The sequence below is a fragment of the Euleptes europaea genome, chromosome 4, assembly GCF_029931775.1.
Source record: "Euleptes europaea isolate rEulEur1 chromosome 4, rEulEur1.hap1, whole genome shotgun sequence".
Taxonomy (NCBI): domain Eukaryota; kingdom Metazoa; phylum Chordata; class Lepidosauria; order Squamata; family Sphaerodactylidae; genus Euleptes; species Euleptes europaea.
In genome coordinates this window covers 93,574,247-93,590,347 of record NC_079315.1, presented here as the reverse complement: position 1 = coordinate 93,590,347, position 16,101 = coordinate 93,574,247, and the positions used below count along the sequence as shown (strand labels likewise).

The following is a 16,101-nucleotide window of genomic DNA, read 5'->3' as shown; positions in this document are numbered from 1 at the left end:
GACCTGAAACAACTACTGATGAAGATTAAAGCAGGAAGTGCCAAAGCAGGATAAGAGCTGAACATTAAGAAGACAAAAGTAATGACTACTAAGAAATTACACAACTTTAAAGCTGATGGTGAAGAAATTGAAATTGTTAAAGATTTTCTATTTCTTGGCGCCATCATCAATCAAAAGGGAGTCTGCAACCAAGAAATCAGAAGGAGACTAAGACTGGGAAGGGTAGCCATGAAGGAGTTAGAAATAACCCTTAAGTGTAAGGATGTGTTGCTGGCAACCAAGATCAAGATAACTCATGCCATAGTATTCCCCATTACTATGTATGGGTGTAAAAATTGGGCAATGAAGAAAGCTGACAGGAAGAAAATATATTCATTTAAACTGTGGTGCTGGAGAAGAGTTTTAAGGATACCATGGACTGCCAAAAAGACAAATACATGGGTTCTAGATCAAATTAAGCCTGAACTCTCGGAAAAGCTAGAATGACCAAACTGAGGTTATCATACATTGGTCACATAATGAGCAGATGAAACTCACTGGGAAAGACAATGCTAGTAAAAGCTGAGGGCAGCAGGAAGAGAAATGGATTGACTCAACATGAGATGGATTGACTCCATCAAGGAAGCCATGGCCCTCAGTTTGCAACACCTGAGCAAAGCTGTTAAAAATAGAATGCTCTGGAGGTCATTAATTCATAGGGTCACGATAAGTCAGAAGTGACCTGACAGCACTTAAGATGCACACATACATTTTGTGATTAATTTTAATTCTGCATTGTTAGCTGCCCTGATTTTGTGATAAAAATATATAAAGAAATACACACAAACAATTGGTCCTACTAGTCATACTTGAACTGCAACAAGACATTTCATTGACTTCCAAAAGTGACTGCTTATCCAAATATGTATTCTCTCAAAAGAGGAAGCCACCATTTTGCTTGAATTAAGTTACCAGATTCCTCAAACATTCTGGAATATCAAAATATTGTCGAAGGCTTTCACGGTCAGAGTTCATTGGTTCTTGTAGGTTATCCGGGCTGTGTAACCGTGGTCTTGGAATTTTCTTTCCTGACGTTTCGCCAGCAACTGTGGCAGGCATCTTCAGAGTAGTAACACTGAAGGACAGTGTCTCTCAGTGTCAAGGGTGTAGGAAGAGTAATATATAGTCAGAAAGGGGTTGGGTTTGAGCTGAGTATTGTCCTGCAATCCTGGAATATCACTCTGAAATTTCCCAAACTTCTGGTGTCTTCGTCAAAGGGTAGTTGCATCATTTTTGAAAATGAAAATTGCTTTTAAAATCAAAACAGATGGTACAAAAAAACTTGGAATAAGATCAAATTAAGTGCAAGGTCCTCAGAGACAGATCTTTCCCCACCTTTCTCTCCCTCAACAGACCCCAGAGACATGCTGGGAATCAAGGAATCCTCATAGACAAAATGCCACAAAGGACAGGAGGGATGCAATCAAGATGGGGAAATTACTACACAGGGTGAGTGGAATTACAGTCCATCCATGAGAAGAAAAGAAATTCATTAGGTAAGACCTTCCTTTTCCCCCTTCTGCTTAGCAGGTAATACCACATAGGTATGTTCAAAAGTGATAAGATTTATTCCCACCCCCCAAAATGTATCTACAACATTTTTATCTTGCCCTTTCTCCAAGGAGCTCAGAGCAGCATACAATGTTCTTCTTTCCCATTTAATCCTAACTAAATCCCCATTAGGTAGATTAGGTTGAGAGTGTGCAACTGGCTTCATGGGTGAGTTTCATGGCTGAATGGGAATTCGTATCCAGATCTCCCAGATTCTGGCACTTTGTACTATGCTCATTAATATGTTTCCTTGCACAAATACCCTAGTACACGCAGAAGCCTCTATAGCATCAGGGTGCTCTACCATATTCTCTATCCAAAATGTTAAAGTAAATAAATTTATTTTGTGATGTCTTCAAAAACTATGTATGATGCCCAAGTTGCAAGCCTTATTTCACTGGCCATACCTTGAACAGGTTAACAGAGGAGTAAGCTATGGCCATCTCAGAAGGGAGGTGACAACATTTTCGCGGAGAAGTAGAGTGAAAGGAAACAGACTACTGTACTATCTTATCAGCTTGGTTCGTGTAGAATTTGAGGGCTCTGCATGAATCTAAGGGATGGAACTCCCTTTCCATTGCAGTGGACAGAAGAGGGGAAGATCAAGCTGTTGAAAAATAGAATTGATTTGGGGGATGAAGTCTGAATCTCACCTGAGATTTATTTTGCCATTTTGAAAAATACAAATCTCCCTTGTCTGCCAACACAGCTCCAATGTCAGATACTTACCTGGAAGAGGTCACTGCCACAAAGAGCAGAATCTTGAGGACAAGAACTTTCAGAAAAGTTTATCACAATGACTCAAAAGAGTCTGAAGCACTAGCTCTGGGATCCAGACCATCACCCAACAAACTGCAAGAAACGCTAAGGAGGCGACGTCAAGGAATTTTATGAGGCAATGGTAGGAAAGCTAGTATGCTGCAAATGGCAGTTGCAACCCAGAATCCAGATCTTCCTGAAGAAGCATTTCATGGACGGAAAAGGTGAGAGATTATTATGTCCTGCATGCCTGGTTACAAAGTCTCTTCACACAATCTTGAAGACTCTCATGGTGAGATGCAAGGAGAACAGTGATCCCCTTGGAGGGGCAATCCAGAGTTTGCAAGGCTTTCCTCTCAACCTCCGGACAGTCAACTGGATGTCTGAGGTTGTTTTTGTATTAGAGAACCCTGAAGCAGCAAGTCCAAGGATGCAGAAAAATGTTATGGATCCTCCTCTCAGAAGTCTGTCAGGTTGGATACTGCACCTGGATATAGAACTAGGAACATCTTGGGCATTTGGCAACAGTAAGAATGACATAAATCTTCTTTTGATAAGCCTGTTCTAATCATCAGGGGTGGGGGTGGGGAGAGGAGTGGCAAGGCATACGCTAGGCCTTGAGACCATTCACAGTAAAGAGAATCTGCCAGGGTTGCTTCCGTGTCTGCCAGTAACATAAGAACCTTACAACTTGTCTGTTGGCATGGGTGGTGAACAAGCCTATTTCCTGTAGCACAAATCATGAAATTATTCGAAGAAAATTTTTCTTGTTCAAGGAGCACCCTACATTGTTCACCCTCTGCTGACTAAGTTAATCAGTGTGAATATTTAAGGTGTCTTTCAGATGCTTTCCTGTGGTGGATAGGAGATTATGTTCTTCCCATTGCAGAAGAGAAAGAGATTCCTGCAGAAAGAAATGATAATGAGTCCCTTTCCCCATAGCTTTGGTACAGCAATAGTAATTCAATGTTAAAACATGCCTGCTCTGAAGACTCAGCATGAATTGTCTCAGGGCCAAATAGCTTTAGTTCTAGAAGACCGATGCTCATCCAGGACTCCGGCTGGACCACAACTCCTGGCAAAATGTTCCTTTACAATAAACGCAATTCAGTAGGGAGACATACATTGTTCAAATGATAATGATTGGATCCAAGATGTAGATGACCTTCTTGAATATTGTACAACATAGCCATCAAGACAGGAACTGCAGCACTTATTCAGACAAACCGATATCAAATTGTGCAATACAGTGAATATAGAGAATACAGTGCAATATAGTAAGAGGTTGGAAGTGCAATTGAGCCCACAGCCTACTCTAGGGATCACATCTTGAAAGAGAGTAGATTTGAGTGGACCTCTTCACCTCAATCTTCTTGGCTAGTTGGGAGATAGCAGAGATTATGTCTTCTGAAAAGAGAACTTTGTACAGATGCAGGTCAAGAAGGGAACTTTTCAAAAGGTTCATCAGACAGTTACACCACTGGATAATGTTGATGGTGTTCTGGACACCATGGGCCCTCTAATGGGGGAGGGAATCAGGCATCCAGATATGGATAGAGATGAATGCTAATGACATTAGGTTGGCTACTGGTGCAATTAAGATCTTGTTACAAACTTGGGGAGTCCAAACCAGACAGAATGAGAGAGTCTGATTCTGGAATTGAACTGTTCCATAACTGAACAATGATGTGGTTTTCCAGAAAAATTAGATTCAGATTTTTTTCAGAAAATTATGTGATGCCCTGAATAGAGTATGATCTGGCTTAGCATGTTTATTTAACATATTGAGTAAACAAATTTAAAAGTACCTCATATTAATTTTATGTTCCAACAGTAACAGATACTTAAACGGAAACATTTTATTTGTTAAAAAAAATCAAGTGTAGTTTAAATGTTACATTCAAACAATTCAAAAACATTTTGTAAAATTATTTTTAATGGAATTCTACTTGTAAAAACAATATAGCATGTAATTCCATTATACGGCTTAAATGCCTCTAATTGCCACAGTCCCAATGCCTAAGAAGTTAAAACAAATCTGAAATCCTCTACAAAGCTCTGTTGTCATCATACAGAAGGATCATGGGAAGGAGTCCTGTCAAAAGAGCAACTGGAGGGAGAATTAGACGTCTCTGTAGGCTCACTTCGCATCTAATTTGAGAGGGAACAGACACCATCTCCTGTGCACTGCTGGTGAGCCCAATCAAGAATGCAACTATGAGATCATGATCAGGAGTGGAAAAACTCTCTGGGCAGTTAATGGTCACAACCCAGCGGAGACCTGCACTTGTTTTGGTAGGCTAATTCCATACAGACCCTGTCCTGCCCAGTTCAAAATGTAAAGAAGACTTTATCCACTTCACAAAAAAGTAAGTGTACTGTTTCCCCCTCAAGAATCTGAAGAGAATACACATCTTGCAACTATCTTGAATGCCTCACTGAGGGGGGAGCAAACCAACATTGGTGGCTCTTGTTCCAGAACAAATGAAAGCAAATCTCCCTGGTTCTTAGACTCACTATAGCCATGGTAAGGCATGCACATTCCACTCAGATAAGGTGTGTGTGGAATAGCCAAGGACCAAAAAAAAAAGCCTGAAGCCGACTCTTAGAGGCAGGATCAATCTCTGGTGTTCCCTACTTATCTGGCACAGAAAGCGAGAGAGAGAACAGAGACGGAAAAAAAATCAGTGTTTTTCCGCTGCTAGTAAGAGATCACTTTTATCAGCCCTAACAAAATCCTGCTTTTCCACACCCACAAAGGAAAATGAACAGGAGCTAAGGGAAGGTCCCTCCTCACAGGCCAACTCTTTTGCCCTGCCTGCTGGTTCCTGGAGGTAGAACCTAATCCTCGCAAAAAAACATCTTAGCCCCAAGGAGAGAATGTATTTATTTCATTCTAGTTTTAAAGTTATTTTCTGAAATATCTTTGTATCGTTTGTTTTAACTTTCTATTGGCGAAACGCCGCAATAAATTTTTACTACTACTACTTCATTCTAGCATGAATACTAATCTTAACCGCAATAAACATTACTAGGCTTCTTCATTAAGGATGCAGAAAGCAAAGAAACAACAACAGTTTTTTAAAAAACCACTGGACAGAGATGGGCAGCTCCTATTGAGTTGCATCAGGAAAAAAATGTACTTTATTATGAGGGAAACATAAGCCTGGTATTCTAATACATCTGCATAAAGTACTATAATAGATAATGCATTCATGTAGTTACAGAACTGGAAATGTACTCCTTAAACGTTCTTGGAAAATTAATGAATTAATAAATTAATGAAACCGAGAATGACCTTCTAAGATTTTAATTAATCAAACAGTTATACCTTCAGTCAATTTTACCTGCCCATGGTTTGCATCCTAAGCTCTCCCTCCCCTTGTGGTAGGCAAATCCACTCACAGAAAGGGGGAAGTGATTGGAGAATGTGCTTCTGAATGGAATCTGCCATTGCTCTTGCAGGAAAAATGTAAGGTTACCAAGACCATGGTTACACAGCCCGGATAACCTACAAGAACCAATGAACTCTGACCGTGAAAGCCTTCGACAATATTTAGTAAGGTTATTTTATTTGGAATGGAATATTTTGTAGTATTTGATGAAACTGTACTGTGAATTCTGATGCTGTTTGATCACTAAAATTTTAACCTGTGTTATTAACAGTTGCTTTTAGAGTGTTATGGTATTATTTTTATTATAAACCATTCTGAGCACACAGAAAAGATGATAAACTCTGAAAAATAAATATGATTACTCCACAGTTCCACCTTGAGGGAAATTATCGCACATCTTTAATCTCCAGATACAAGAAAAAATGAAGTGAACCATTAAACAAAACGGAAAAAAAAGGTATTGTAATCCAAACAAAATGTTTATATGCAAGGCACATGCAGCCGGGGCCTTCTGCTATTACCATTCCAGCAGAGTGGAAGTTACCCCTGGGTGGGGGGACTATGGGCCCAGGTTCATGTCCTGCCCAGCAGAGCCCCGGTGACTGTTACAGGGGCCGGTGGAGAGGCCTCCTTTTGCAGGCTCAAGCAGGATGGCTTCTGGTGCTGCTGGACCATTGACAGCAGGTACCTTGGCCACATTAGGCTCTCCTTGGTGCTGCTTCCATCTCAGCTGGTGGCCTAGGCTCCTAGGGCTGCCCTTGGCCTTGAATGACAACCTGCCAAGTGAAAGGGCAATTCCTGGGAGTAGAATGATGGTCCCTAGGCCCACATAAAATCTCTGGGATTGGAACAACAGCCCTCAAAGTGGAATGACTGCCCCGGGGCTGTGATTCCAGTTCTGGACTACTGATTCCAGTCTCAAGGGTCATCATTCCACTCTGTGGGCTGTCAGTCCAGTCTCAGAACACTTATGCTACCCCAGGGACCATCATTCCAATTGGGGGGCTGTCATTCCAGACCCATAGCAGTCTAATTGGGGCCAGATACTGTCATTCCACTCTGGGAGCTGTCATTCCAGGACCAGACAGGTTTCTCTAAATTCGTTCTGCATTTTTGATGCAACTATTATTTATACCCCGCCTTTCTCCCCAGTGGGGACCCAAAGCGGCTTACATCATTCTCCTCTACTCAATTTTATTCTCCCAACAACCCTGTGAGGTAGGTGAGGCTGAGTGTGTGTGGCTAGCCCAATGATTCTGTAATGTATTTCTACGGAGCCCATGCAAGTCAACTGGCATTCTTAACTCCCATTATATCCAATAGTCCTTCAGCCATCTCCCACTGTTCCCAATAGGCATTCCTGTCATTTTTTTAGTATGTCCTGTCCCAGCTCTCTATGTATCCAGCCAGAGAAGAGCAAAAGGGATCCTCCCCCAAAGGAGGAAGGGAAAGAGAATTGCATCTCTCTGTGGCTTATCTATAAAGCTGATCAGCTGGAAGCTTTCTGTGCTCCTCCCCTGCAAGGATTCGACTGGAAGAGAGAAATGTCATTGAACGAACACATTTTAACTGCTAGCACTGCAGTACCCCAAGTCAAAAACAACACAGATTTCTTCAGGGAGGGTAATCTGATTTCACTAAAAACCCCGGATTCCTAATACTGTTCCAGAACAGCACGGTAATGACCCGAAACAGCAATTTCTATGTACATCTTTAGCTTGGGTATTTCGTTGTGTGTACCCCTAAGAATTGGGTAGGCAAAATCCCCACCTGGCCCTGCCCACTTTCTAAAAACACTTGGCAGGTGCCAGGAAAGGTGTTGGGAGGGCCCAGTGTTGGAAACCCTTGCTCTAGCCCCTTTCATAAGGAGACAGGAATATCTCCGCAACAAAAGAGACTTACTTAAAAAAATAAAAGCTGGGAATTCAGAGAACCTGTTACACATTCTTAACAATACCTCAATATAGCAATATTTAATTGCAGATTACGAAAAATCTGCGAAAACTATTATGGTGTGTGGTAAGGGTGGCTGCTGGGAGCCCAGGGCAAGAAAACCTGCAATGTGAAAGCTCTGTGGCTGCTGTACTGTGGTTTCCCTGTTGCTGCAGCAGCAACAGGGAAACCATACATGCCTGTCCCCATGTGGAAAACACAGTATTTACTTTAGTGGATTTAAATGCAGACTGTTCCCGAATGGGATCTTCAAACCTGAGCTTTTCTTTATGGGTAGTATTTCTATAATAGACATATGTGATTATTACACCTGATGGTATACATGAAGTCTGTACACGTTTTCCCTATATGGAAGGTCCATCTGAATAAAAACCCTGTTACATTTAAAGGTACTCTAAGGGACAAACAATGACCCCCGTGGCACAGAGTGGTAAGCTGCCATACTGCAGTCCAAGCTGAGATCGACCCCGACGGAAGCTGGTTTTAGGTAGCCGGCTCAAGGTTGACTCAGCCTTCCATCTCCAAAGGTCGGTAAAATGAGTACCCAGATTGCTGGGGGTAAAGGGAAGATGACTGGGGAAGGCACTGGCAAACCACCCCGTAAACAAAAGTCTGCCTAGTAAACGTCAAGATGTGACGTCATCCCATGGGTCAGTAATGACCCAGTGCTTGCACAGGGGACCTTTACCTTTCTAAGGGACAAACAAAATGAGATGCTTGAAGACCAACAATCAGATCTCCAGCACATTTTCCTTGGTAAATTCCTGATGCCTGTAAATGCCATTTGCGGGAGGGGAGATTTAATTCTTTTTCCTGTACTATTTTCTTTACCTCAAGCAGCACTCTTGTTCAAGGACACTGATGTCCTCATCCTAGCCTGTTGGTGCTCCAAGCAGGACAGGCAGGCTTAGACAACAGCTGCACTGACAGAGCCATTTGAAGTGGCAGAGTGTCAAAGTAGACGTGACGGTGTCCTCGTGGCCGCCATGAGGATGTGACTGCCATAACAGGGTTTTTCTCCAGATGGATCTTCCATATAGGGAAAAAGTGTACAGACTTCATGTATACCATCAGGTGTAAGAATCACATACATCTATTATAGAAGCGCTACCCATTTAGAAAAGTTCAGGTTTGAAGATCCCATTCGGGATCGGTCTGCATTTAAATCTGCTAAAGTAAATACTGGTGTTTTCCACATGGGGACAGGCATGTATGGTTTCCCTGTTGCTGCTGCAGGTGCCTATACAGTACGGAAGCCACAGAGCTTTCAAATGGCAGGTTTTCTTGCCCTGGGCTCCCAGCAGCCACCCCTACCACACACCATAATAGTTTTTCTAGATTTTTCTTAAATCTGCAATTAAATATTGCAACATTGATGTATTGTCTTTTTCCCCTGGTGCACCTTTTCAAGTGCTGAAACAGCTGTGGGGCAGTGCAGCTGTTTTGAGGGGGGGAACAAAAGTGCCTCAGCCCACGCTGACAGCCTGATCAAGATCGGGCCCCCATGGAATTTTAAAATGACTCTAAAATGGAGGTGGCCTTGTCTAGTTTGGTCCAGAACCTGCTCAGCTAAGTGGCAGCCATGGGCATCTTGCATGATGTGCTAAATGGTCTTCAAAAGGACTGGTACAAGGAGGATGGTTGACAGCTCACTCCTGGCAGGGGCTCAATGAAAGGAAGAGGAGATGGGTGCTGCAAACCCCCTTCCCAGCATCTTGTGTAGTGTGATGCCATTTGAACCCATACTTGAACCTTAGAAGCAAACACTACATTGGATCAGAAATAATGGCGAGCAGTAATTTTCAATATAAGCATTAAAACTTACATCTTGTTCTCGACTTCATCAATATCAAATCTGCTTTGATGATGGAATAATATCCCTCAAATACCAACATAAATTAATATTTTGTGAAGTTACGCTGGTATAATTGCCAGTAAACACATTTTATGTATTTATGTTCTACAGCAATAAGTATTTCAGAGCCAGGCTATTAGATAAATACGCACAAAATGAACCATTAGGATGACTGTGTGAACAACCACCACAGATTAAAAAAAACAAATAAAGCCATGATATAAAAGTTATTAAATCATGATTTATAATTACTTCAAATATTTACTCACTTGTGACCAATCTCATGTGCGATGGTAAAAGCTGAACCTAGGCCAATATCTTCATTAATGCTACAGCTCCTTTCAGGCTCACACATTCCAGCGACAGAGGCCAAGCCTGAACAAATAAAAAGAGACACAAAGGGTCATGCCAAGGTGTTTCAGTCTTAAAAGCCCAGTTATAAATGTCTGGATTCTCTTTAATAACCTCCACGGATAGAAGCAGCAGTTGGCAAGAGGTTAACTTTCTAGTCATTGCAAAATCACTAGGGGGAATTTCACTTTGCCGGCTAGACATTAATATTTTCTGAACTGCAGTCACTGCTGGAAAATGTCTAGACTAGGGGTTAGATTTATAAATTTTACTTCTGGTAACTTGGGACCACCTAGTAACTTGAGCCAGGAGAGGGAATTCAAGCAAGCATTTCTATTTTAACATTCTTGAGGTTGCAGAAAGCAAAACGTATCCACATTATTTTTCTTAAAAGATCTGTTTAAGTTTAGTGGGTTCATAAAACATACAAGCAACATTTTTAGCGACAAAAAAAAAACCCAAGTAGTGTATTTTTAGGATTTTTAATGAAAAAAACTCAATGCACCAATTGCAGGGAAAGACATATTAACTAAATTCACTAAACCACGGAGACTTCTATTTATCACAGATTTCTGAAACTAAATTCTGACTATATAATATGCTCTTTGAAGTTTCTAAAATTAAATAAAACCATCAGACATTTACAAAATATTACACATGCCCTTCAATATTACACACAATGTACAATATTTCAGACTCAATCTGTTGCCACTTCTGATGGATTGCAATCTGTAGCCTTAAAAGGTATTCCTCCCTGAGTGGGCTGTTATCTGGAAAAAAATTAACATAACCTCCTATGGGATTATGTGCCCAGAAAATATATTGCTACAAAACAAGAAATGGTTCAGAAAAGAACGGATTATACCAGTGCTTCAGGTTTTGAGCTCACCTTGTACTTTCTGCTCAGTTTGCTTGTCTTAACCCGCTACTTGGACACCAATTCTTACCTCATGGATATCCATCACCCTGTGATCTCTTCATTCAACTGACACCCCTACTAGGGACCAATTCACATGTTATGAAGTCCACATGGTATACGCATGGATTGCCAACAAATACGCACCAGGACTTTGGTGCTTGGAACTCAGTTCCCAAGCTCACGGGAGCTTGATTCAGATCAGGACAGCAATACACAAAGATTGTGTTTAAAACTTCCCCCCTTCCAATGTTTTCCTGACCTGAAATGGCCCTATTTGCTTCACTGGAAAAATTACATAAAGGTTTCCTCAACATGGCAAATAATGGCTCCCCAGGACCAGGGGAGCCCCGTGGCGCAGAGTGGTAAACTGCAGTACAGCAGTCCAAGCTCTGCTCACTACCTGAGTTCGATCCCGATGGAAGTTGGCTTCAGGTAGCCGGCTCAAGGTTGACTCAGCCTTCCATCCTTCCGAGGTCGGTCAAATGAGTACACAGCTTGCTGGGGGTAAAGGGAAGATGACTAGGGAAGGCACCGGCAAACCACCCCGTAAACAAGTCTGCCTAGGAAAAGTCAGGATGTGACATCACCCCATGGGTCAGGAATGACCCTGTGCTTGCACAGGGGACCTTTACCTTTTACCTTAGGACCAGGGGAGGAGATGAAGCTCTTACTCCCGATGCATTGCAGTTCAAAATCCAAATCAGGGCATTGCACGCTTGGGATCTGAGTTCCCAGCATGGAACTCCAGAAATACATTTGACCAAAGTCCTTCTGACAACCACATGCCTGCAGTGTGGATTTTGTCAAATCCAGTAGAATCAGGGCTGATTCACACAAAGTTCATAAATCAGGAGCACATAATAGCAATATTGTTTGTGGTTACAAATCAAAACAAAAACAGAACAAACAGTCGCTAAGGCCAGGGTCTTAAACACTTTAGGAATATTCTAAATATTTTTGTTATTTTTGACCATCTTTCAACAGCTGGAGCTAAGTGGATATGGCTGGGAGAGGAGCATGACAACCTATGTTTTATTTGTTAACAGGGTATATATACTACTATCCAATTTGAATTCTCAAAGACATACTTTATCTTCCAGTAATTTTTTTAATCTATATTGGTTATCACTAATCCTTAGTTCTTGGAATATATTGGAGCAAAAGTCAAAACAAACCACAACACCTGATCAGTGAAGGTAATTAACAGCACAATCCTAAAAGGGGGGGGGCAAATGGGCTTAGGGAGCCAACCGATTATTATGCCAGCGCATGTCCAAGATACACCAGCATAAGGGCCAGTTATGCCAGCGCAGGCCCTTAGCACCGCTGCTGTGCAGCGGCTGCATGCCGGCGCAACTCAGGCACAGGGCTCTGTGCTAGTGTTGTTGTGGGCGGATCGCAGAGTGTGGCCGGAGTTAGTCTACTCCTAATTCCTTTCAGCACAGGAAAGCCCCGACAGGGCAACGTTGTGCCCAAAAATGGGCAACGCAGGCCACAGGTGGCCACAGAGTGGCAGAAAAGTGCCCCCCACTGTAGCAGCCACACCCATGAAGCCCCAAGCAGTTCTGGATGCCGGCTAAAGGTGCTACCAATCACCTCCCTCCCCTGCAGCAACCAAGCTCCCTCCCCAGTGCCCAATCACAGCCCCCCAGCCCTACAAAAACTCCAGCCAGAATGCACCACAACTCACAAGGTAGGGCGCGTGGCAAAGGTTGCTGTCTGACAGCTCCCTGCCAGCAGACTTAGAGCAAGTGCTGAGGCACCTTGGCGGTGGGAAAAGCACAGAGAGAGCACTTAGCAATACTGGGCGAGCACTTTGCTCAGACACCCAACAGGGAGAGCAAAGTCCAAGCAGGTACCCCCATCTCCTCAACCAGGATAACACTCTGATAGGTAAACAGGAGACTGTTCCTGCAACCTCCTTCCCCCCTTTCTTTGTGGCCACCCGGCAACACCACCTCCCACAGTCAAGCCCAGCAGCCAGTGGGGGTGGCAGGAGCCACCGACCCCTTCCACCAATGCCCCCGCACACAAGGGGTCTGGTGTGCTGGGACTGGGGCAGAATAGCTCCCAAGGAAGGGGCCCCAAGCTTTCAGTTCTGCACTGGACTGGCAGCTCAGGCAGTTGCCGGGCTCCCCCTCAGACAGACCACTGGGAGGAGTGGAGCCCCACTATGCTGAGTGGATAACCACACAATCCTTGAACTCATTCCCTTGCAGGAGCAGGCTCCCGTGGAGTGGATGCCAAAATGAACCCATCATTTGCTGATGGTTTGGACATGGGTGCCAGTCAGGTGAGGGTGTTTTGGATTGCACGAGCCTTTGCCAGGAAGGGTAGTTGCAGCAAAGGTCCACCCCAAGGACCACAAGTCGACTCTTTGGTGACCCCGGGGACCAGTCAGAACCCACCACTTGGCCTCTTTTTGCGGGTGCACATGTCTGCAATTTGCCATTCCACAGGTGGAGATCCATCAGGAAGGGCTGACACACACACACACACACACGTGCCACACTGTGGCCTGGCTGCAGAACAATCCTGCCATCGGAAAGCATCAATTGTATGCAGACTGCTGCCCCTGTTGGTCCTCCACCCCATTTGGAAGCTGCTCCATTTCCTGAGGTTACACGGAGGTGAAATATGGTTCTCTAAGCTCCTTTGCCCCTGAAGCCCCCCAATAAAGTGTCTTCACTGGCCACAACTGTGTATGGGTGTTGTTTGAGAGTGAGTGGGGAGGCTGAGTTGCACTGCAGATGCTGCAATCTGCCTGCAGAGTGGACAGTAATCATCCTGCTAGTAACTATTATATATCTGCTTGAACAGACCAAGAGGTCCAATGTTCTTGGACCCTGAACCATGTGCCCTCCAGCCGATACCACACACTGTGCATGGAGGACTTGCACAGTGTGGAAAGTAGTCTTTGCAAAATTAACTGGGTTCTTGGGACAGGGACCACTTTGTAGAGGGTCAGGTCAGCTCAGAACTAGGTTTTCCAGATAATTCTAAATGATTGGGAGGACATTTGGAACAGGCTCTATGGGTTCATGGAACATAGCTGGACACTGTCTGCCCTGTTCCACTCGTGTGGGGTGGCATTGTCCGCTAGAAATGTCTTGCCGCCAGCATTTGCATTGGACAGTTGTCTTCTGGTGGCGAAAAACAATGCTGGTAAATTTCAGGGAGTCTAGCACTACAGAGACCTGGAAGGGTCAGGTGGATCCCAGAAACCTCGGCTCCATTTGGGTATGCTAACGAAGGGAAAGAGTGAGAGAAAGCCGAGGAGTTTGAGTTTCATAGGGTGCTGTTTGCAAAAAGGATTAGCGCCATGGCTGATGCATGCGTCAGGCTTCTAGCTGGCCATGTTGGGGAAAATGACAACCATAATGATAAACATCTTTGAAATGGATGGCTTACTGGGTTCGAGGCAGCTCTTCTTTATCCTGGGGCCCAGTGCCCTCAAGAGCTAACAGCACCCACACTTTATGAGGTCGGTACCCAGGATTGCCCCATGGAGCAATCAGCTATCTGTACAGATGTGTAGTTCCTTCCATAACCCAGTTCCCTAGCCAGACTAGCTGGATGAGCAAAAAAAAAAAAAAAACTGCTTGTGCAGATGTCTTGTGCCAGCAGAAACAAATCATTTAAGCAGAATATCTGCTGTTCACAGAATGTGGGAATTTCTAGCTCTGAAGTCACTGTCATCCCATCCCCTTTTCAGGGGAACAAAACAAAAGTAAAAGGCAGAATACTAAATTCCGGAGAAAGCCTCAGAAAGCTCCCCTCACTGCCTCCAGGGATCCCAAAGGCCACCCCCTGTTCATCCACATTGCGTAGCTCAGAATAACACATGCCTGTACAGCAGCAAATGCCTGCAGGGATCAGTGCTACAGCTTCCATCTTCTTCCACACACACCCATGACCTTGGTTAGGTGGCTGCGGCCATGCTGTGTAGGTGCCAAGCTGAGGGACACTGATGTAGGGGAGTCCCCAAAGCAGCCCTTCCAGCATATGGCAACGTTCTGCAATTGTTCTGGGTGCAGCGCAGGATCAGGCATGCCAGTGGCGGGTGGCAGTGGTGTTGTGGGTTGCAGCAGAACCCCTACAAATGCCCTAAACACAATGGGGCTCCACTCATCCTGTGGCTGATGGGTCATCCCTTTCCAAGAGCCCCAGAGAGTAGAAGACCCCAAAAAGTGGGCTGAGTGGCAAGGCGCCTCCTACACCTGTTTGCACTCAGTGTGGCCACTGACATCCTGCCTCACCACTGCCTCCTCCAACTGTGCATCGTCCTGCCCCCACCCAACCCACGGACCCTCCAACAAGCCCCCTACAAGGGTCGGAGGCAGCCGTTGGCAGATGGTTATATTGTGGAGCACAGCACAGATGGCCAAGAGCTTGGTGACTGCCAGGGGCTGCATTGCCCAGCGCCCTCCCATATAGTGGAGGCAACAGAACAGCGTCTTCAGCTGGCTAAATGCACACTCGATTCCCAAGCGTGTCTGGCGGTGGGCTTGGTTGTAGGCTGTGCGGTCTAGCGGGTCGTCCTTGGGATACGGTGTCAGCAAATAAGGGAGAAGTCACCTTGCATGGATGGAACGACACCCGTGAGGAACTCTGCCTGCTGGCCTGTCTCCCTCTTCCCCAACTACTGACCCAGCAGCCATCCCTTGCCTTCTGGCCTTGTGGCCAACAGGCGGTTGAGGCCAGATGCCGCAAATAACTGCAAATCATGGACACTGACCGGGAACCTGGCCACGAGGTCCATGAAGGTGCCCTGGTGATCACAGGATGTCTGAACATTCAGACTGCAGAAGCGTCAGTAGCTTCAATATTCCTGCTGCTCCACCCAGGGGCAATAAGGGCAACATGGGTGCAGTCCACAGTGCCCACTACGTTGGGGAAGCCTGAGACTGCCACGAACCCTGCCCGGATGGGAGCCGGCTGTGACTCTTCTGTGGGAAAGCACACATGCTCCTGTAGGTTGGCCAGCATGGCATCCAGGAAGCTGTGCAGACAGCCGCTCATCAAGGACTAGAATACCTCCAGGATCTCAGCCACAACTCCTCAGAAGGATCTGGTGGTGAGGAACCTGAGGGAGAGCAGTACCTTCTGAAGGACATGAGTGGCACTGGGGGGGAGGGGGGGAGCTTGGCCTTGGAAAACTGGCCCGAAACTCTTCACACAGGGCTTGGACGGCTGCCCTGCCCAGGTGGAAGCAATCCAAGCAGGTGCTATCTGACAGATGGAGGGTGCTGATGTGTACCTGATATCGACAAGCACAG

General features: G+C 44.9%; 1 protein-coding gene across 2 annotated transcripts in view; it reads right to left on the bottom strand.

Moving 5' to 3' along the window:
* The window catches only part of ADAMTS6 (ADAM metallopeptidase with thrombospondin type 1 motif 6), a 131,786-nt gene that overhangs the window by 75,493 nt on the left and 40,192 nt on the right, over positions 1-16,101 (bottom strand). For both annotated transcript variants that reach the window (XM_056848778.1, XM_056848779.1), the window contains exon 8: positions 9,822-9,927. In XM_056848778.1, the coding sequence (XP_056704756.1) occupies positions 9,822-9,927 (106 nt within the window). The remainder of the gene's footprint in view (positions 1-9,821; positions 9,928-16,101) is intronic.